General features: G+C 43.3%; 1 protein-coding gene across 1 annotated transcript in view; it reads right to left on the bottom strand.

The window, feature by feature from the left end:
* Positions 1-23,888, bottom strand: part of LOC142143087 (fibrocystin-like) — a 164,239-nt gene that overhangs the window by 52,751 nt on the left and 87,600 nt on the right. Inside the window, exon 11 of the mRNA XM_075200802.1 lies at positions 14,667-15,678. Within this exon, the coding sequence (XP_075056903.1) occupies positions 14,667-15,678 (1,012 nt within the window). The remainder of the gene's footprint in view (positions 1-14,666; positions 15,679-23,888) is intronic.

Raw genomic sequence — 23,888 nt, 5'->3', positions numbered from 1 at the left:
ATGGGACAAAATGGGCCATCTTAGAAAATCTGTCCACTGTTACCCAAATGGTGTTGAAGCCACAGCTGGGAGGCAAATCAGTGATGAAGTCCATAGAGATGCTAGACCATGGATGATCAGGAATAGGAAGAGGTTGTAATAGTCCCGCGGAAAGCTGCCTGGGAACTTTGTTCTGGGCACAGGTAGTACAAGAGGCTACGAAATCCCGGACATCCGTACAGACAGTTGGCCACCAATAATGCCGAGATAAAAGCAAGAGGGTCTTCTCTGTACCAGCATGTCCAGCAAATCTTGAGACATGTGCCCAACGGAGCGCCTTCAGGCGTAGGTGAGGTTCCAGAAAAGAACAACCGACAGGGGGTGTAAGAGTGATAGCCACAATGCATGAGGGTTCGATCACCGGTGGCGGTTCGACAATGGGTGGAACATCGGAGATATCGAAAGACCGAGAGGGAGCATCAGCCTTGGAATTCAGAGTACCAGCACGGTAGGTGAGTTTCAGATCAAACCGAGCAAAAAATGAAGACCATCTGGCTTGACAGGGATTTAGACACCGGGCATCCCGAAGGTAGATGAGTTTTTTATGATCGGTAAAGACAGTAACCGGGTAGAGAGCGCCGCCAAGAAGATGACGCCATTCCTCAAGCGCAGATTTCACTGCAAGTAACTCTTTGTCCCCAATGCCGTAGTTAGACTCGGAGGGAGAGAATCTCCTAGAGAAGAAACCACAGGAGAGTAGTGCTCCAGAGATGGATTCCTGCGAGAATACTGCCCCGACGCCAACTGAGGAAGCATCAACTTCAACTAGGAAAGGTCTGTTCTGATCGGTCTGAGCAAGCATGAAATTAGATGAGAAGGCTTTCTTAAGTAATTCAAAGGTGGAAACAGCCTCCGGAGACCAATCCTGAGGATTAGCTGACCTTCTGGTTAGGGCGGTGATGGGAGCAATGATGGAGGAAAATTGCGGTATAAACTGCCGGTAATAGTTGGCGAAGCCAATAAACCTCTGAACTGCCTATAGTCCTATTGGTCTCGGCCAATTGAGGATCGCAAATAACTTCACAGGATCCATCTGAAGACCAGTCCCTGACACAATGTAGCCCAGAAAGGGAATCTGTGGAACCTCAAAGACACACTTTTCGAGCTTACAGTATAGTTTATTAGCACGTAAGCGATATAAGACCTATTTCACATGACAATGATAAGAGAATAAATCAGGGGAGAAGATTAAAATGTCGTCTAGGTAGGCTACCACAGAAACGTAGAGGAGGTCTTGAAAAATCTCATTAATAAAAGACTGAAAAACAGCAGGAGCATTGCACAGGCCGAAGGGCATGACTAGGTACTCAAAGTGGCCTTCTCTAGATTCGGCAGCCGTCTTGCAAAACACATCCTGTAAGGAGATGTAGGGAGAAGGTAAGTCAATTTGAGGGGACGTCAAACGACACGGGAAAGAGGAATGTCCAGGTTTAACGCCGGACAGGCAGGACTTCAAGCATCGGGAGCCCCATGAGGTAACCATCGCACGATTCCAATCAAATTGGTGGGAATGAAGCTTGAGCCAAGGCATTCCTAGAATAACAGCATTCACAGAACGAGGAAGAACCATGAACTCGATGACTTCAGAATGTAGCACCCCTACCGTCAGCCGAATGGGAGAGCAGATATGAGAAACAGACTCATTAGAAATCCGATTCCCATCCACAGCGGTGATAAAAATCGGCTGAGGCAATTTTAGAGTGGACAATTGGAGTTGCGACGCCAGTGTGGCAGAGATGAAATTCCCAGCTGAGCCGGAATCCACAAAGGCTAAGGTCTCATAGGGGCCGACAGGAGTATCCACGGAGATGGGCATGAGGCAATCGGTGCCAAAAGTAGAGTAGGGAGTGGTAACCCCAACTCCTAAGTCGGCCTCCCTGCCACCGACTAGGAGGGGCGTTTCTCGGTCTCTTGGGGCAAGAAGATATAACATGACCAGGATTCCCGCAGTATAAACATAGATTTTGCCTGAAGTGTCGCTGACGTTCTTCAGGGGATAACCGGGAACGGCCGATCTACATTGGTTCCTCCAAGGATGCTGGGTTCTGGAACAGGGGAGCAAGGCGAGGAGAAGTCCGTCTGGTGGTAGAACGTTCCAGAGTACGCTCCCGAAAGCGTAGATCTATACAATTGCATAGAGAGATCAGGGAGTCCAGATCCGCAGGGAGTTCTCGTGAGGTTAACTCGTCTTTGACACGATCTTTCAGGCCTTGCCAGAATGTTGCCACTAAAGCTTCATTGTTCCATCTAAGCTCGGAGGACAGGGTGCGAAATTGAATTGCGTACTGGCCGACTGTCAGAGATTCCTGGCGAAGGTTTAAGAGACTGGAGGCAGCTGAAGATACCCGGCCGGGTTCATCGAAAACTTTCTGGAAGGCCTCGATAAAGGTGGAAGCATTAGACAAAATAGGGTCATTCCATTCCCACAGGGGAGAGGCCCAGGCAAGGGCTTGTCCAGACAACAGGGATATAATGAAGGCCACCTTTATCTGTTCAGAAGGAAAGGATGCTGGGTTACACTCAAAGTGGATAAGGCACTGATTTAGGATTCCTTTGCATCTCTTGGGTTCCCCATCAAACTTATCCGGCGGGGGAAGTTTTAAAGAAGCGGTAGACACTACAACAGGAGAAGATGAGGTAGCCGTGGCAACAGAGGTTGTCACAGGAACGGCTTGAGCAGAGGTCACCGAAGCCTGGAGGGACTCGAGGCACGCAGCGACTCCTTGGATGCATTAGAGTAACTGCGCCTGTTCGGACTCCTGTTTTTCAACTCTGTGGGCTAGGTGGAGAAGTAGGTCTCGAGCAGATGTTTCGCCTGGTGTTTCTGTCAACATGGCCAGAGCAAGCTGTCACGAGGAAGATATCGGCACCTGCAAGTATTGGCACAGCTACGCTAGGAGGCGCGGAGTCTAACACACCGCCGGTTTTCACCAGGGACCCCCGCAAGGAAGTTTGGACTTTGCGGCGAACGACGTGCAGGTCGCGGCCCTCCCAGGTGGCTACCTGCGAGGTGGCAGAGATATTCGTTGTCGTACAGGCTGGAGTCAGGAACCGAGCGGGCAGATAAGGTACAAAATCAGGAAGCGAAGAATAGTCAACAGGCCGAGGTCAAACCGGAGAGAATGATGCAGGACAACAGGAGAATCCAAGAACGAGGTCAGGGAGAGCCGGGTCAGTAACAGGAAATCAATCTGGATATATATATATATATATGTAATATATATGAGGAACAAACGCTGGAGGCTAGATGAACTAGTTGCTCTGGCACCCTAGTGGTGTCAGAGCAGGCCATTTATAGTAAGCAGTAACTCCTCATTGGTGGGCAGTGGCTCGACGGTCAGACCATTTCGCCTGAGGGCTACCTAGCAGTGTAAAGTGCTAGGCTGCCCATTAGCTATCTCCCTTCCCCCAACATGCCCACCCCAGGGACAAACATGTCCCTGGACGGGACAGTGGGACAGATCCCACAAGTCTTGACTGTCCCGCTGAAATCGGAACTGTTGGAAAGAATATCCAAGCAAAAGCGAAGCCTGATGATTGTGTGCTTATTCATTGTTCATTCGTTCATCTCTACCTGTAGCAGTTTTTTAACAGTATATTGACCTTCTAAATAAGTTATGAGTTACAGATTATTAAAAATGGATCATTTAGGCACTGGGTTTAAAACAGGAAAATACAGATCACAAACAAATAATTTAACTTTTTTCTTTTAAATCAGATTACTGTCTGAATGAGAAAATCAGTGCGATATACCCAACAAGCTGTGTGCAATACTCTGCAGAATAATTGGACAATTCTGATGTCATTTATGATGTAATGAATTAGAACAAATTGTAAATGAGAGCGGTCAATGAGCACATAAAACAGCACTCCAGAATGAATAACTGGAAAGCGTCCGTAATCATTCACTACAGTAACTTTTTCCACGAGACGCGATGCAGGCGCTATATGTGCAATTGTATCCGTCAATGGCAGCTGGCCTTTTAAAAAGTAATAAATAGCAGGGAAAGTTAAAGGAGTTCCATCAGACACAATGCTGCCGGATGCATAATAATCAGGATGACTGAACGTTTGACATTGTAAAATGCATTTCTTTGTTATCGGCTCATCTCAATAGATCTGAAAACACTCAAAGATTGGCGAGTTTTGAAAACACGATGTAAGGAAGATAATATATAGTAAATGTCGATTCAATCCCATATCACAATAAATATTACTTCTTGTGATTATAATGATATACAGATGGAGTAGACCCCATTGTATTTCCTCCAGCGTATCCTGGTATAAACCACACAGTAAGTATCAATTACGAATGCGCAGAAGAGCGCATTTGCGGGGCATTTCCCGTTTTGTGTTTATTATTTTTAAATTGTTGGTCGCTTAACAAAAAAGCTGATTATTCAAAATTGTTAAAAATAATAATAATAATAATAATAATAATAGTACTGTTTCAATATGTTAACAGGGACAACTGCATATTTCCATCCTAAAAAAAGTACAGCGGGTGATGCGGCATTTTTACGATATGTTATAATAGTGTAATAAATCTGTTAGCTTAAAATCGAATCTCTGTGGCCTTTTAGAGAAATCATCATTAAATGCAGGGCCCCATTAACGATGCCATCCCGGCGAAATTGTTTAATCTGCATCAGGGGTGAAAGGTCACCAAATGAATTTTTTATAATACATCAACTTGACACGCAATAGGGAAAACTGCAATAGATAAAAGTTACAGTAAAGGGCACTGTCTTCTCCTGATAGGTCAATTGCAGCCAAGAGAGCCACTCTTTTCGGTCTCCTCTCAGCGCGCCTCACTTTTTTTTTTCCATTTAATACGGTCACCCAATTAATACCTCGGTAGAACAGACAGCCTCATTTGGGGTGAATTATAGCATGCTCTCCCCCCTTCCCCAAAATGTAAGTGATCACAATACATCATCGTGTGCTGAGAATTAGTATTAATTGATTTGAGTTACTGAGCAATGATAAGGCACTTAGATAATGTAAGCTTTATTGGGTCCTGCAAGGGAAGGGGGCGAGATTAGATTCCTGGGCCTGTTGCCGTGGCTACGACAGCGATCTGACATCTTGTTAGAGGGTTGTAAAGGTTCTGTCACTGGCCCCACTGGGGTCGTCACTAAGCCAAAGTGATGGCTAAACATCATTACGCGCTGCTCCGATATTAAAGCAAGAGGATAAACACCTTATTGCCAGCAACCTGGATTTATCATTCAGCTGCTGTTATCCAATTTGCAGCCACTAATGTTACTGTAGCCGGGAGGCAGAATGACCCACAGCCACACTGATGCAGTACAAAAAATAGCTGCACTTTACTCCTCCATGGTAAAACAGGAAGCTATCATCGTAACATTGTATCAGTGTGTGTTCCGTGTGTTGTAACCTTATAACGTCTAATGTAAGCATTGCACTTAACGTTCCATAAGGAGCATACGTTATATTGTATTTCTTATCGGACTTATAAGCATCAAAAGGGGCGCACGCAGGATTGTTAGGGATGGGGGGGAATTATTTTTTTGGGGAACCACCCCAAAAAAAAACAAAAAAAAAAAACACGGCAGCACTGTAGAATATAGCAGCCGTGGCGCTGTCAAATAAGCGTCCGCGGCGGTGCTGCTTCTTTGACAGCGCCGAGGCTGCTGTATAGTACAGTGCCGCTATGTGGGGCACTTAGCGGAGGGGAGGGGTTTCTGGAGACCCAGAAACCCCCCTGCATGCGTCCCTGCATCAGATTTTTTTATGTACGTATAGTAACTATCGGCATTGTGGGAGTGTTTTACTACATTTTTTTTAACTGAGACATTATAAGGTATTATATGTTCTAAACTCATATCAGATATAATTATGAAACTCCTGAATAATATTATTATTATTATTATTATTATTATTATTATTATTATTATTAAGCATATTGGAGCTTCTGCTATGAATAAATTTATTGTAATAAAATAAAGTCAGATCTGCCATTTTTCTCTCATACAGTGAGCAAACTGTGTCAACGGTTTGAGTACGTTTGCCCGATTACCATAATGCCGACAGTTACTATACTTGCATAAAAAATCTGATGCTTGTTTGTCCGATAAGAAATAAATATAGGGTTAGGGTTAGGGTTAGGCGGCAGGACCCAGCATTGCCGCTTTAAGAACGCCCATATCACGGTCGCCATCACAATCGGGATTTGCAGTTTTCGGAATTTAGGGGAAGACTGTCGGCTATGTTGTGTGTCTGTTTTACGGTCAGTCTATATTTCATCATCATCATCATTTATTTATAGAGCGCCAACATATTCCGTAGAGCTTTACAATTGTGGACAAACACAGTAATCTAATAATCTAATCAATCTGGGTAAAAAGACAAAGAGGTGGGAAGGCCCTGCTCGCAACCTTACAATCTATGGGACAATGGGAGTTTGATACATGAGGTTAAGTCTACATTTTGCATTTTGGCCCAGCCAAACTGCAAAGGTAAAAGTGACTCATAAGCTAAATGATCCTGTCACACAACAATGTTGGTCAGGGGGTAGTTGTCTTGTGTGAAATTGTGTAACGGATGGAAATAGGGTAGTGTAGGGAGGTTAAGAGGGTGGTTGTGGAATATTATAAGCTTGTCTGAAAAGGTGGGTTTTCAGAGAACGCTTGAAAGTTTGTAGACCAGAGGAGAGTCCTATTGTGCGAGGGAGACAGAGAATTACCTACCAGTATGTTTTTGGATTGTGGGAGGAAACCAGAGTACCCGGAGGAAACCCACGCAAACACAGGGAGAACATGCAAACTCCACACAGATAAGGCCATGGTTGGGAATAGAACTCATGACCCCAGTGCTGTGAGGCAGAAATGCTGACCACTAGGCCACCATGCTACCCATCAGGAGTGGTCGGGTCTCAGCTGCCATCATTTTGATAACGAGAGTGAGGTACACTTCACACAGATTAATCATCTTCATTGACTTGTATGCCATCACAGCCGGGCTCTCAAACTCCATATATTTTGATATGGTTTCTCTTGGCAGTGAGAGAACCACTGCTGCTGCCAAATGTGAGCTAATGGATACTTTGATATCTCAACTGACACCAGGATTACGGTACAACACAGTTTTATAATGAGGCTAAGAAGTGAGATAAAAATTGTAGTACAGGAGACCTCAGATTTCTCTTTACTAACTGAAATAACAGACAAACATCAACACTTAACTATATCTCCCCATTGGTTTGGAACACTGGCCAAGTGGAACATTAACTGGCTGATTGCCAGTTCCTGCTATCAAAATTGACCCTAGTCTGTGTGTGTGTCTGTGTGTGTGTGTGTGTGTGTGTGTGTGTGTGTGTGTGTATGTTAAGGAATTTAAACTGTAAGCTCCAATGGGGCAGGGACCGATGTGAATGAGTTCTCTGTACAGCGCTGCGGAATTAGTGGCGCTATATAAATAAATGATGATGATGATGAGGATGACGATGATGGGTAAGTTGGTCTGCTGGAACTTAGACAATCCCAGAATGGAGGAAGACAATTTAGAGTATGAGGATGAGGAAGTAGTATCCAGTCAATCGTCAGCAATCTAGATTTCTGCTATTGCTGAGGCCATTATGGGAAGTCCAACGCAACTCTGAGAGTTTCTTGATGAACTGGGGATGGAGTCCCACAGTCTTGTGGGCAGTACTGAGGGTTCTTGTATTTCCCCCAGCACTAGTAAATCCTGTGATGTCAGCACGTGTCTCCAAACTGCCACGCTGGTCAAATCCCAAGCATCACCACCTACTTCACCAAAAGAGAGGAGATCTGCCCATCAGGAGACCCGGCATTGTTACAACTGTCATCATCAAGGAAGGACATCAGCAATTTAGCTGTCCGAGAGGCCATGGACGGCTGGAAGGAACATGCGCTCCAGCTCCCCCGAGTAGCTGTCTGCTAAGATAGATGTGACTCGGGGAGGCGGGAAATCACAACATCATGTGAGAATACATGGTGAGGGGGATGTCATCTGCCAGGTTGAAACAGTTGCAGCAATGGGTAGGCACGCCCCTAAGAACAATAAAGTTAAAAAAGATAGAGCGGATTGATGGATACTAGGGCATCCATATTCCTAGTCCGTCCTGAGTTTATGAGACCACAACAAATCAATTGAACAGAAAAGTACATGTCACTATGGTGGGAGGTGAAGCCAGAGATTTACCCATAGCGAGAGTACATTCGGATTGGGGAACTGGATTGGAGGAAGTTGAGATAGGAGTCCTGGGGGCTTACACACTGCTTTTATTTTAGCCAATGATTTAGGACAGGGGCTAGAAAGTGAGTTTGTTAGGGTTACCACATGTAGTGGGGCTAGACAGCCAAGTCGTGAGCCATTAGCTCAGCCATCTCACCCCTCAGCCACCATCTCAGGACCTCTGCAAGGAACAGCATCTATGACCCCTCAACCAATCTGGTAAGTGTTACTAACCAACAGACGATGTTACCAAACATTGACTTCAGACAGAGCAGCATTCAGGGAAGCCCAATGGACTGACCATCACTAGTAGGGGCAAGAAGTGCTGCTGAGGAAAATGAAACCCACCCCACTGGTGATAGGTTTGTATGGGAGGAGGGTTGTCTATACTGACTGTCATCTGGTACAGACTTAAGGTAACCAGGGTTAACTAAGAGGCAATTAGTGGTTCCTCAACAGTATCGGGCTTATTTACTAGAGATATCTCACGACACCCCAGTAGCAAGGCCCTTAGGAGTGTGTAAGACGCATGCCAGGCTACTATGTAATTTCTTTTGGCCAAGAATTAACCAGGACGTTTGGCATTACCTAGCCTTGTGTGAGGTGTGCCAACGTCTTGGGGGCCCATTCTGCTAATGAGATATTCCAACAGGTTGCAATGAACTTCATTGGCCCATTAAAGAAATGCAACAGAACTGGGAAACAGTTTAAACTAATTGTGGTGGACTGTTTGGGGTACATCCCATCCACACTACTCAATACCATCCTCAAACTAACGGACCTTGCAAGCGCTTCAACTGAAATCTGAAGCAATTGCTGCAGGCATACAGGGGGTATTCAGAGGGGGAGACTGGGAGAAGTCCTTGCAGCAGCACCACTCTACTGTTTTCTCTTCCGTTGATTTACTGTCCAGACAGAGAGTTAGGGGACTGCTAGGCATTATCACCCAAGAGAGCTGGGAAGGGACCTGTCACGTACTGCCTGCATTGGCACTGCAGCATCTTCCATACGGATGCTGCTTGCCTCCTGCAGCTCCTGTCTGCTAAGAACTATGCTTGGACATTGCCTTTATGTTAATCTGGCCTGCAGTACCTCTCTACCACCAGAGGTGCTGCTGTCCTACCATTGTACATTCCACCTCACTAGCAGGAGTTAACCTCCTTCCTTAATCAACCCCCACACCTGTTTCTCTGCCTCTATAAGATTGCCTTTTCCAGTAGTCTATGGTCAGTTTATTGTTGTCTTGCTTGCTGCTGCTGATTCTCCAGAGTATCCTGTGTCCTGTTCCAGTCTGACTTCCAGGTATTGACTTCTGCTTGTTCCTCGGTTTTGCTGCTATCTTCTGACCTAGACCCAGGCTCTGTTCTTGACTACGTTCCAGCTCACTCCCTGGTACTTTTGTGGCTTTCCTGGCTTGTTTGACTCTCCTATATTCTGACACCCACAGATCGATCCAGTGCCTCCTGCCAAAACCTCGAGTCCTGCCATCTGTGGTTCATCCAGTACCTCAAGTCTCCTGAGTAAACCATGTATCTGCCATCTGTGATTCATCCAGTGTCTTGTGCCTCCTGAGTCTACCAGGTATCCTGACAAAGTGGTACATCCTGAGTCTTCAGTCTTCTCTGATTCTCCAGCCTCTGAGCTAGTTCTGATATCCAGCTACTCTGTACTGCCTCTATAAACTGTTTTACCATTCGTGAGTTATTGAGTTATTGAGTTATTCAAGCTATATTGCCAGCTCTGCTGTTTGTATCTGCTGCCTTGAACTGTGTTGCTGTTTATCATTTACTGCACCATTCTAATTCAAATTTAGTTGTCCCTTAGTGCTAGCAGTCCCAGACTTCCATAGATGGTTACTGATGCCTTGGGTCATGGACTGGGAGCTATGCTGAGCCAGGCGGGGGTGATGGTTGGGAACACCTTGTGGAATACCTCTTAAGCAAACTATTTCCCTGGGAAATGGCTTATGCCACAATTGAGAAGGAGTGCTTGGCTATAGTGTGGGCTGTTAAGAAATTGCAGCCCCATCTTTATGGCCTGGAGTTCTCCATTGTGACCAACCATGACCCTCTACACTGGTTACAGCGGACCGCAGGAGAAAATGGGAGGTTGCTAAGATGGAGCTTAGCGTGGCAACTAAATGATTTTGCTATTTCCCATCGAAAAGGTTCCGAGCTTGGACATGCAGATTGTTTGTCAGGAATGGAATATCAAGGTCCAGCAAGTTGAGTCACCAAGTAACCTGACACTAAATTAAGCTAAATTAAACATGGGGAGGAATGTGCAGGAGTACTTTGATTAGAGTATAGATTTTATAAGGGTTAGGGGCATGAGATACACTGGCAATCAGCTGGTTATAGTTCCACAATGACAGTGCTCCAAACCATTGGGGAGATATAGAATAGTTGATATTTGTTTCCGTTATTTCAGTTGGTAAAGAAAATTCTGAGGTCTCTTGCAGTGTAATTCTCATCTACTTTGACCTCATAAAAAAATTGTGTTGCACCAAACTTCTGGTGCCAGTTGAGATATTAAAGTACCCATATACTCACTGGTTCCAGTTGTCTCTGAACACTCACAGGACATTATGTTCTCAATACTCTCAGCCCACACCAACAGCTCTGCTGGGCCAGTCAGTCTCTGTGAATATGCACATCAGTGGCAGAATAAAATATTTGAAAAAATATTTTAAAACTATTGATAATTGAAAAACGCTTTATTCAAATGACCGAGCGGGCGATTACAGAACAAGAATTTAGGTCAGTACTTGATTCGCCACAATCCTTGCTAAATAGACTTCCCTATAATTTGCATTGAAATGTTAAGTGGTTGAAACCCTACGAATCTTGCTGACTATGAGGGTTACCTCCAGCGATATCACCAGAGGTAACCCCTTGATAGATAGGGCGAAGCCCTATCACTGGCAAAAACACCCATTTTCGCCATCCATCCGGCTTTTCGTCTTTTGATAAATCGAATAGTCCTTAGGTGCTCTGTCCTTACCTCTGTACATAATTTCCGATTTTACAGATTGGATAGTGCTGTATAAAGTTATAACATGAAATAATGTAAGAAACAGATTAATGTAAGAAACAGATTTCAACTCCTTTCTAGGGCGGTATAATCAGAGAAACAACATTGTGAGCCATACTTCATGCTGGCTGGAGAGAAACGAGCAAAGTATTAACACTTCCACTTTCTGTTTATAGTTTGCTGCCAATGGAGCAGAACCATTGTAACAGATTTGACACTGCGTGTTATCAGCCGTTATCCATCCTTCGTTTTCTTTTATGTAAAGCAGACGTAAGTAAAGAGCTGAGAACTGGTGGATGGACGGCTGCCAGGATTTCTCAATATCTTTATTTCATTTTTAGAGAAAAATAAACTTAGCTGGAGATTTTCCTTTGAATAAGACATATAGGGCCTGATTTATTAAGTCATGCAAAACGAACGTAAATTGCGTTTTATGTGAAAGGCCCATAAATCGGACATACGCATGTATTCAACAAGGAGTGGATCTGAAGAAACGTCTCTTGTAGAAAATGGGTGTAGGTACTCTCTGCTCTGACAGATAGGATACGTCCAATACATATGTGGAATATAAAGTCTCAGCAGGAACGCATAGGAAAAAAAGTATTCACCTGTTAATAATATTGTAATTAATGTCAAATCATAAAAAAAATATTTTCAATCCCCCCTTGAAATGCATTTATTAGGATGTTATTAATGTCTACTGTACATAAAATGTACAGTTGCTCCTGATTGCAAACAAATGTTCTAGTATTCATACACAGTCGTCATCTCTATCACTCAGCACTCGCATCTGACCTGTAGCTGGTGCAAGTGATGCGACAGAAGAACACGTACCTTTGAGATGCTTGAATTAGACACTGCTTACCTTTGCAGGCTCTTACTGTACATTGGCTGCGTCCATCATCAACATCAACATTTATTCATATATAGCGCCAGCAAATTCCGTAGCGCTTTACAATTGGGAACAAACATTAATAATACAATACTGGGTAATAAATACAGAGAGGTAAGGGGCCCCTGCTCGCAAGCTTAAAATCAAACGCCCATTCCCCTCCCCGTTCCGCCCATAAAATTGTAGGCTGGCGTAAGGGTCTTTTGCGCTCAAAAATAAATTGGATATTCTTGCGTTCTCTGGCGTATAGTCTGGTTCTGCGCATGTGCACAGCGATTTTACACCAAATACGTCACGTATCTGCATTTACGTTCCTTAATGAATCAGGCCCACAATATTTAATGACTTTCTCAGACCTATAAGTACATTTTTGTAAGTGAGAGTTTGTGGCTGCTAGAGATGATCACAATTTTCAACAGTATTTGTCCCATTCCACATTTGGCTGTAAAATTGTGTACCTTTGCTTGTGGAATTTAGAGGAAAGTGTTCCCAATCCTAAACCCACCACAACACAAAGCAGAACAAATTCATTTTGGTCATTCCAGCTGTATTCACAGACTAATAATCACACTTGCCATCTTTTAAAATCTCCCTTCCGGGAGATCGAGGAGGGTTGTTCAAGTGGCAAATCAGGGGACGTCATGTGACGTCACGTGGCAAATCCGCGGGTGAAATGCCTTAATCAAATTGGGCCAAAAATATGCAATTGACTGCGAATCATGTAATTGAATTTTGTTATGCCATGTCTTGTTGTTTGCCCTCCGTACAGCGGTGCGGACCTCATCTTACCATAGATTACAGACATTCATGTGTACTGTCGTCACTTACTTCATAAGGATCACTGAACTTTATCTGTCTGTATTGCTGGTTAAGCTGTATTTATTAAACCATACCTCCCAACATTTGGGTAGGCTGCCTCGGGACTGGGGGCGTGGCTATGGCATGATGGGTTGTGGTGACATGACGGTGGGGGCGAGGCACAGACCTGAGGCTATGGAAATGGCATGTGGAGAGCTTTGATGAGCATTTAAGGTGCATGTGGGTAGATCTGTGGGGCATGTGGGGAGATCTGATGGCATGTAAGGGACATACAGTATGTGGAGGTCTGAATGGCATGTGAGAAGGTCTGATGGCATGTAAGGGACATGTGGGGAGGTCAGAGTGGCATGTGGGTAGATCTGTGGGGCATGTGAGAAGGTCTGATGGCATGTAAGGGACATGTGGGGAGGTCAGAGTGGCATGTGGGTAGATATGATGGGCATATAAAGGTTATGTAGGGAGGTATGATGGGCATACAAAGGGCATGTGTGGAGGTCTGAGGGACCGGTAAGAGATGTGTGGGAGGTCTGATGGGCATGAGGGGCTTTTTTGGACCTTGTATATGATCTGAGTGGCATGTGGTGGAATTTTGTAGCAAGTGACGGGCATGCAGGGGCATGTTTTTCATTCTCACATTTAAGAGTTATATGCACCCCTTGTGAAGGTTGGTTGTATGTGTTATATGTTGCGTGATCTATGTTATGTACTGTGTTCCCTTATTGGTCAGCTTTCCATATTTCATGTACCAGACAAGAAAACCGGTTGTGAATACTGCATACTTGAGAACTCTGAATGTCCGGGAGACTCCCGAAATTCGGGTCGGTCTCACAGAGTCCTGGGAGAGCAGGCAAGTCTCCCGCATCCTGCAACTGCCTGGCCAAAATGACGCGATTCTCGGTGAATCACGCGATTTTGGCCCTGACCCCTACGACAAAACATTTTTGTCACTGAGGTTGGGGCCAAGATGACGCATTTGGCCGCACCCCACCCTCTAGTCACACCCCTCTCCCGGACTGCAAATGCCGAAATTAGACAAGTATGGAATACTGCAATAACAGGTAGGAAAGAACAACACAGTCCACCAACAGGGGAGGAGCTTAGCTTGCACTTGTTACAAGTGCATGGCTCCACCCCTATGTACATCAACAGGGGCGGAGCTTAGCTTGCACTTGTTACAAGTGCATGGCGCCTCCTCTGTGTCCACCAGGACTGGGAAGATTATGGTCAAGCATGGGGGTAGGGCCTTGCCTGTTTCATTTTCTTATAGCAGCCCTGTGTGTAGAAAACACAGTCTGGAAAATTCCTTGAAATAATGTTACTGTAAGGATGACTTGCTGGATACTGCACCTTTAGTGTGATAAGTTTGATTTTGGGGAGAAGTTGGCAGTAGAGCACTCAGATCCCTTACACGTACCCTCAGGCTAGCATTCCCACAAAGTTTTGGGAGACCGCAGCTCAGTCATTGGGGCTCCAATAAGGGACATAGATTACACTATCAGAGTGAAATTATACAATAACTGCATTACCTGTTTATATAGATATCAATATAATGACCACTCCCAGATCTACCAGTGGAATGGCCAATACAGCCCATTATTTTGGCAACAAATTCTTATTTCCAACTTACAGTATAGAAGTTCCATGCATGCAGACATATACATACCCGCTGCTGTTTCCAAGTGTTGGCTCAATCACCATCAAAGAATCAATCTGCAGAGGTAAAGTATTCTCAAGTTCTCCTTCCTGTAGGGCGCCAATAATTCTGCTGGCAATGTTCTGCAGATTACCATGAGACCAAGATGGTTCTGTGGCATCTGATGTGGTAGCCTGCACCCTCCCAATAGGATCACTTATTTCTACAATAAGAACTTCTATTTGACTCTCTGATTTCTCCCTAGCACGAACATCTGCGTGTTTTAGGCTTGGTGCGGAATGGCGTCTAACTCTTTTTCTTGCTTCATCAACTGAAGGGCAGTGACGTTTGCGCTTAGAAAGATTGTCCGTCACAGCCCATAATGTCTTACTGCTTCCTTGTAAAGTCTGTAGTACCGTTATCTGAGATGGGTCAATTCTCAAAACATTTGCCAGTTGCAAGGGCAGCTGGTTCCTGAAGTCCTTGCTGGTCCCCAGAGCCACATAAAAAAATAAGTGAATGGATAAATTTGTCCAAATTTCTACTGGCTCGTCTCCTTGGAGAACGACATACAACAAGTTTTCTCTGAAGCTGAAGAAACTTGAACCTTGTACTTTACTTTGAAATTTGGGCTCGATGTCATAGAAAATTGTGGAGTATTTTTTCCCTCTCAATACAGTATAGAAACTATTCGGTGTGTCATAAAAGAGAGCTAGGATGAGCTTGGTACAGTTTTGACCACCATTTAGCTGAAGCCTCATCGCCTTTGGCGTTGGGCCACTGAAACACACTTTAGTAATTTTATTAGCTGGCAGTATAGAGTAAAAGGTTGTATGGTTCTTTATGTCACAGCAGTGATTAGGAGAAGTTTGTCCATTGACAAATACTTGAAGAAAGTTGTCAGTTATGGATAAGACTGGGCTGATTGGCTCAGCGACCTCTGCAATGTTCTCAAGGACAAGGACGGTGTGATTGATCTCTTGACATACGTGAGCCCGGGCTTCAGATTTGTAGGTACAGATGTCATCTTTCTTGTAAATACCTGTGGGGGAAAAAAATTCTCATTTGAAAACAGAATTCCAATCTCCAATAATTTGTATTATTATTATTATTATTATTATTATTATTATTATTGTTTCTTTGTCAAGCGTTCACAGTGCCCCTTATAATACATACATAATAATTAGAAGAGGACACAGCTGAATTAAGAGGAACAAGAGTGGCTCAGAGTGGAGATTGGGAGGGTCTACCAGTGTGAGTAGTATAGGTGGAAGTAGGGTAAGAGCTATTAAGGAGATGGGTTTTCGGAGAGCATTGACAGATGCGAAGACTGTGGGAAAGTCTGAACGGGTGTTGTAAGGAAATCCATAAGTGGGTAGTGGCATGGGAGAATTTTGCAGGTGAGAGTGAGAAATGAAGTGAGGAGCAGGTCAGAGGGAGAGCAAAGAGGGTGAGAGGGAGAGTATTTTAAGATTAGAGATCTGTGAAGGGGTGGTGTTGTTGAGGACTAGGTGAGGGTGAGCAATTTGAATTGAATTCTGGAGAACACATTGAGCCAGTGTAGGGATTTGAAGACGAAGAGGTTGCAGTAGTCAAGGCAAGAGATTATACGAGAGTGTATAAGAATTTGGGTTGCATCTTGGATAAGAAGAGGTCATATTCTGGTAATATTTAGAAGGTGGAAGAGGCAGGACTGGGAGAGAGACTGTAAGTGAGGAATAAAGCGGAGGGCAGAGTCAACTGTGTCAAGCTGCCAGCTAGGTTGTCTGGCTGTTTGACAGTCTCCCTGGTGTTGTTGATGATAAGGGAAATATGAGGGGAAGTGGGGACTGTGAAGAGGGAAGATAAGCTCTGTTTTGGACATGTTGTGCTTTAGGTAGCTTTGGGACATCCTGTGGTGACAGCAGAGAGACAGTGGATGAACATTTTATAATAACAACCAGGCTGCAAGAAGATCTCTCTATACTGTGGAATCTGAAAATGAAAGTGCTAAAGGGTTAATCTATTGAAGTCTCCACCCTGAAGGTCTCCATTTAAGATATTTTTGACTTTTTGTAATAAATTATATTTATAGCACTATCATTTCCAGGATTGCTCAGCTTAGAGTGAACATAGGGGGACTCTAGACCAGAAGAGAAGTGTGCGGGGCATCATCTATGTGCCAAACTCAGTGTGGCTTGTCTGCGACATGCTGACCCTTTACGGCACACAGAGGCAACCTTGTTCGCATGACTATTCTTCAAACTTGGAGGCCACGCAAACACCTGGAACTGCGGCTGAAGGTAAATATCAGGACCGAATTAATTTGGGTGTATGGTGGTTTATATAAAATTGTATAGGAGGGTGGAGCAGCATATGCTGCATTGTGATGTTGAGGACTAATTGTTACGCTGTTACAATTTTATGTTGTCATGCATCAAGATGGTGGTTAATGCAGGGTGAGTATTATCACTTCTGATGGGAACAGCATAATTCACCTCGTATTGAGCCTAAATACAGAAAAGAGATTTTGTTTGCAGGATGAGATATTTAAATGAGTGTCGAGGTGTGGAGTGGGCACCTATAGAGAGGCATGTCATAGAGGCAGATGTCTGTACGGGTATTTTATGTATATTTTTTTGTAGATGATGGAGATCGGACATCAGACAATATTTGCCATGAGATACTTTTGCATTATTCAGACACACTGAGCCAGATTCATTAAGGAAAGTAAAGCTAAAAAAAATGAGTAACTTTGAACCTTGGCAAAACCATGTTGCATTGGAAGGGGAGGTAAATTTAAAATGTGATGACAGATTTATCGCTGGGATAGGGCATGCCCTAGATCCACTTGTAATGTCAGTGTAAAAATAAAGCTATCAAGTATTTGTGTGCTGCATGAAAAAACAGCCAGTATTTAACTTATGTGCAAAATAATAGACTCATTTGCACCCCTTGCATTGTAACATGGTTTTGCCAAGGTTCAAAGTTACTAATTTCTTTGCTTTACTTTCCTTAATGAGTCAGGCCCACTGTATAAAGCACCTTTACAGGCAGAAATATATCAATGTAAAATGGAACATTGCAATTTCAAAATAATACTTTTTTGTGGGGGGTTCCAAAGGTGGAATAAGGGAATAAACCTATTTACACACAGGTGAATAAATAGGTGCAATTGTGCAATTTTAATAAGCTGCACAACCATATATTTAGTGGCCAGAACATGATGCTTCACTCCCTAATTGCAGCATACTTGCTTCACACTCCACTCCCTAATTGCAGCATACTTGCTTCATACTTTACTCCTTACTTGTAACATACTTGCTTCACATTGCACTCCATACTGGTTTGTGCCACCTAGGTTCTTTTTGCATATTGTTAAAAGCCTGCAAAGTCACAAAACATCAGTAACTCCACCCCATCATTCAATCTAACCCATCAGGGAACAGCCTTTGATCTGCCCATCATCCGGTGCATAATGTACATATTCTGTATTTCGCTAAACACAGCTCAAAATAACTCAATAATAAACCAAATCTCAGTCATGGTTATATGTTGTTTTATTCAACAAACCACATTCTACATAATATGTATTGTTTTAAAATAAGTACTGTTTCAGTGTCATTTTATAACTGAGGGATGGAAGTCCCAGGGATATTAACAGCTGAGGTTTGTGTTCCTAACTAGTTTGGACCTTACTAAAGGGTTAAGAAGAAATGGAAAGTTTTGGGTCTGCCCAGTGTTGGTACACTGTGGTACGGCTTAACGGACAGGCTATAAAGTCTGTGAAGGAGAGTATTTGGCCTCTTTGGGTCCAGGAAAAGCTGCCCTCCCTCCCATCCCTGTTTGCTGGCTCCAGTGTTGGAATTATTAGGTCCTGTCTGCGATGGGGAGGTGCTCCCCCTTTTTGTGCGGATTCGGTGGAGTGCATGGTGACATCTCTGGATGTGGCGATGGCTCTATGACTTGGTTTTGAAGGAGAACACTGTGCAGTCATCGGGAAAGGTTGGTGGGCCGCACATTAATTGTATTAAGGCATTAGAAACCCATTTCCCTGCGAAAAGTTGACTTAAGTTTCGGTGCAATTACAGTCCTTGAGGGTGGGCTTGTGGGTTACGCTACATTAGCCCAGAATGGTTTTCGGTGTTCTGGAATGCCTGGGATAATTGTTCCTATAAAAGATAAATGATAAAGGTGTGCTAGGTAAAAGTGGTGTACAAGTTATTGATGTCCAGAGGGTAAGTGAGCAGCGTTTGGATATCCAGAATGGCATTGGGCCTTTGCCGATCTGGCCACAGTGTTCTACCCCACCATGCAGTGTGCTTATTGGGTTAAATAAACTCCTTTTTATTTGTCACAAATGATGTGCTGTGTCCATTATATATATTACAGTGTTAAGGATATGAATAAGGTGGTACTAGTCATGACATCAACCATTAAGCATATTAATGTACAACACTTTGTAAACATTAATTTGCTGTTGAAATTATTATTATCTTTTATTTATAAGGATCCACAAGGGTCCTGCAGCGCTGTACATAGGGAAAGGACATAAATCAAAGTGACAAAATTGCATGAGTACAAAAGTGATAATGTAAGATAAATACAAATAAGAAATAGGCATGATTCCATAATTACGTAAGGAAATAAATAAATACATATTTATGTACCAACAACATAATTTTGTACATCTATACACCCTGTATTTTTTTTTTACATATTTGCGACCTGGGTGTTTAATCTGCAAGAACCTGTCTGCCTGTGATTTCCAGATGTAATCACCGTATAAACACAATTATGTGTTAACCGTTATAGCTTCAAACAATGAAACAGTTAAACTGTTTTCAGTACTTACATAAACAGATCCCCTCACTTGGGATATTCTCCTGCCAATCCCAATTTTCTGCCGCCTGTTGATTTTGATCACTTTCAAATGAAAGCCACACTGGCCTCGGTAATCATAATGTCATTTGCAATTTCCCACAAAACACATTTATCCACTTAGTAGCACATTGAAAAGAAGAACTCCCTATGAACTCCGTGCACAAGGCCTAATCGGATTATCTCATCATGCCCCTCCAAGCAGGGGTGCTTGTAAGAGGTCTGCGAGAGAGAGCGAGAGAGAGGCAATGCTGAGGCCTGCTCACAGCTGACTCTCATCATGGAAGTCAGTAGATACCCAACGCAGCATGCAAGGGGCAGAAGCACAATCGCCCCAGGCCTTTCCTCAAAGAGACTGCCCAGAGTGGATAAAACCTAATGAATCCTTAAAGTGACCAGTGAATACCGAGCAGATACAACTCTTTGCTACAATAACAATCATATTCTGGTTCTGTTTTAAGTTAACAAAATGAAAAACAACTCTCCGTGTCTGTCTTACTCGGATGAGATTTTTGAGGAGTGCCACTGTATGGAGCAATAGATATGTGTCGTTCTTGTATGATACACAACTGATGCTAATATAAGTATTCTGTATAAACAGAGGCACAAGAGAATATATAAATAGAATTGAAAGGTAATAAGTTGGATAAGTAAACATAGAGATCTAAAAGCCAGTTATCAGGTGCAAAGAAAGAATGCTGTAGTGTGCAATCCACACAGCCAATCAGCTGCTCTCTAAGGAGCAGGAGTGCTGGTCACGTAATGGGAGTAAATTACTCTAAAAAAGAACAAGGAATAATACTTCTGCCTATCTGCAGAGCAGTACACATCTCAAGTTGTGTCCGCCTCCGCATCCGCAGGCTATGCACCTGATGTGCAATATGTTATCATCATCTGCAAGTATTTGTACCTGACGTATAGCAGGTGCAAAAGATACACCTCCTAAAAGGCATCTATGCATGTTTCTGCAGGTCAACTCTATTGTAATTAAATGTTTGGGTGCCAGAGTATTTGGTCTAACCTTTGCTCCAGCATTGCTCCTGTTCCTGTGACCTACCCCAGTATCCTGCTCCCTGCATCCACGTTCCCTCTGGTTCCTGACTCAACTTCACTCCTGACTGCTCTCCCGGATTACATTGTGGTTCTTCATTCACCCTTCTGGCTTCTGACCTCTGGCTTCCCTGACCAACATTTGGTTCATGTTTCTGTACTTTGCATTCTGGGGAGCTTGAACTCAGACCATCTGACCATTCTCATTCACCAACTACTTAGCTAGTAACTGACGTGGAGAATTGCGACCTGCACGTCCCTTGCAGCAAAGTCCATACTTCTTTGTGGGGGTCAATGGCGAAAACCAGGGGAGCATTAGACTTTGTGCCTTCTAGTTCAGTATTGCTAATCTCAGAAAATTGTCACCATCTTACATCCCTATTTGTGACAGCTACTGTTTAGGGGCCATTTGTATTAACTACTCTGAGTGTATGGTATGCTACATCAGATAATAGGAGCTTTTAAACAACACTGAGATATTTCTCATTCCTGATTGGCCAGCGCTTGTGTTGCAATATCTACTGGTCCATGTCCTCAGGTTACAGGTCAGGAGATGTGGAGCGGCAGCAGAGTTCCTGTGGTCCCACGCACTGCAGAAGTTAGAAGGCGAAGACAGGAGTTGCATGTGCCAGAATTGAGAGGACTCAGGCGACCAGAGTAAGCTGAAAGTTACCAGCATTCATGCCAGCGGGAGAGAGAAGAATACAGATAACTGAGATAAGAAAAATATTTTTTTTAGCAGTATAACATCGACATTATGAATATGGTAACTGGAGACCCTTAATGCTGACAATGTTCTACTACACTACTTTGAACTGTCAATATTAAGGATCTCCATTTTCCTCGCTCCAGTTATATTAAAACGTCTGTTGGCCGCACTGTCTTTTCAATGCTTTCCGCACTAGGTCGCTGTCTCCCCAGTCACTGCTGTGCAGGTTTGAACGTGTTACGTAAGTTTATTTGTGATTGCAGTGCAAGAAATAATGGCGGCCCCACGTATGATTTGCAGGAAAGAAGAGCAGCATGCAGTGATTATTTTTTGGGGTCTGAGGGTGTGTCTGGTGCCGATATTTATGGAAGACTTTGTGCACAATATGGAGAAAGTGCCTTGTTGCGAAGAAGTGTCTAAGAATGGATAGAGAAGTTCAAATGAGATCGCATAAGTGTCAGCCATGAAGAAGGAGTCGGATACCCGTCCATTTGCACGACTGATGAGAACATTGAGAGTGCATGTGAACTGATTCTGTTGGATAAACGAGTGACACTGGTTTATGTTGCAAATCATTTGAGACATGGATTCATCACTACAAGCCTGATGGCAGAATATGGAATGGAAACATCCTCAATCGGCAAAAGTTCAAAAGTCAGCCATCAGCTGGAAAATTGATGCTTATAGTTTTCTGGGATTCTCAAGGGTCAGTATTGGAACATTATCAGGAAAAAGGTTCAACAATCAACAGTGTTTGTTATAGTGAGCTGCTCACTGAAGAGCTGAAGCCTAAAATTCAAATAAAAAGCAGAGGACTGCTATCCAGGGGTGTTGTGTTATTGCTTGACAATGCACATCCGCACAGCGCTGCTCATACTGTCCACAAATATTGTTTTGGGGTGTTAAAGCATTCTCCCTGTAGCCCTGATCTTGTCCCATTGGACTATCACCTGTTTGGTCCCCTGAAAGAAGCCCTAAGAGGATGAAGAATCATGTCTGATGAAGAGGTGAAGACAATGGTACATTTGTAGCTCGTAGCTCTGTCTAAAACATTTTAATGAGGGAGTGCGAAAGCTTGTTGACAGATGGACAAAGCGTATTGAAAAGTAGGGATATTATGTCTTAAAATAATGTATTTTTTTTTCCTGAAATTGATTAACATAAATTGAATAGTCAGAGTGCGGATAATTTTTGACCCTCGTAGATAAATGATAGCTAGAATCTGATTGGCTGCTATGGGCACTATTGGCTGTTATTGGCTGCTATGGCCTCCACTTTTCTTTTTTAGAAGGGTTGCTTAATCTACCCCTACGTGTGGAAACGTCGTCGCACAAGCCCACGATCTACAAGTGGGCATGAAAAATACTCTGCCTCTCATAGCAACCAGTCAGATATCAGTTTTTAACAGTCTAGTCTGGTCATACTAATGAAAACTAATATTGGAATAATTACTATGGTGAATATGTTCTACTTAACCATTTGATGAAATAGGGCATGTTGAGTAGGTTTGGGTACGTTTTTACGGTGTGGAAAATTCCGATACCGAGGAGTCCTACACTTAAACTCCAAATCAATGAAAAAACTATTTAAATGTAAGCAGACTTACCTCCATACCGACGCTGTAGATCTATGATCACAGCAGGATGCTGACCGCAAGTGATTCCGATTAGTCAGGTGTCAGTCACTAGACTTTAACGTCATTGCGACCTCTATGGCTTTTAATATAAAGTGACAATGTCAAGACCCCACAACTTAAGTGTTTAAACACTTAACCCGACATTGCCGCTTTAAATTAAAAATCATAGAGGTCGCAGTGACGTCAAAGTCTAGTGATGGACACCTGAGTAGTCGGAATCACTTGCGGTCAGCATCCTGCTGTGATCAGAGATCTACAGTGTCGGTATGGAGGCAAGTCTGCTTATATTTCAATCGTTTTTTCACAGATTCGGAGTTTCAGTGTAGGACTCCTCGGTGCCGGAATGGTGGTATCGTGAAAACGATTACCACTGGTTGAGTATACACCAGTCTGAGTTTGTAATTTTTTTAGTACAGTTTAGAAAATGAACACTAGTATTTTGTTGGTTGCCTTGGCAACATAACCTTTTCTACAGTTGCCTGTAGAACAGTGAAATCTGGTGTGGATCCACCTTCCCCAACACATAAAATGGAAATAAATAACTTATTGTTTCAATTTATTTATTTTAACAGCACAGCACACCTGGTGTATATTACTGTAAAGGCAAAAAAATTATTGATTTGTAAAATAGTCTGCCAACAGCATGGTTGTGTAGAACGAAACAGGAAATCACAAATTAATTAGCATCTGGTCAGAAGCCAAGTAGGAGGATGGTATTAGCTTGACCACAACATTCCATTGTTTGAATGCACATCTGAGTGTCCCTGTGTTAGAGATAATTGGGAAATGCCCCAATGATGAAGCATACAGTATGGTTCTTCGATTACAGAATACCGTATATTGTGTCTGAATTCCAAGTTTAGATAACTCATTGCTTCATATGACCAAGCTATTCCCTGATGTGTTGAAAGCTAGCTTGTTTGTAAGTGGGAACTCTGTCCTTATGGCTGATCAGGGGAAAAACTAACTATACATGAGTGTAAAGCCCCTGTCCTTT

Source organism: Mixophyes fleayi, chromosome 3 (genome assembly GCF_038048845.1).
Source record: "Mixophyes fleayi isolate aMixFle1 chromosome 3, aMixFle1.hap1, whole genome shotgun sequence".
NCBI classification, from domain to species: domain Eukaryota; kingdom Metazoa; phylum Chordata; class Amphibia; order Anura; family Limnodynastidae; genus Mixophyes; species Mixophyes fleayi.
The sequence above is the reverse complement of the archived record's forward strand: the minus strand, read 5'-3'. Positions and strand labels throughout refer to the sequence as shown.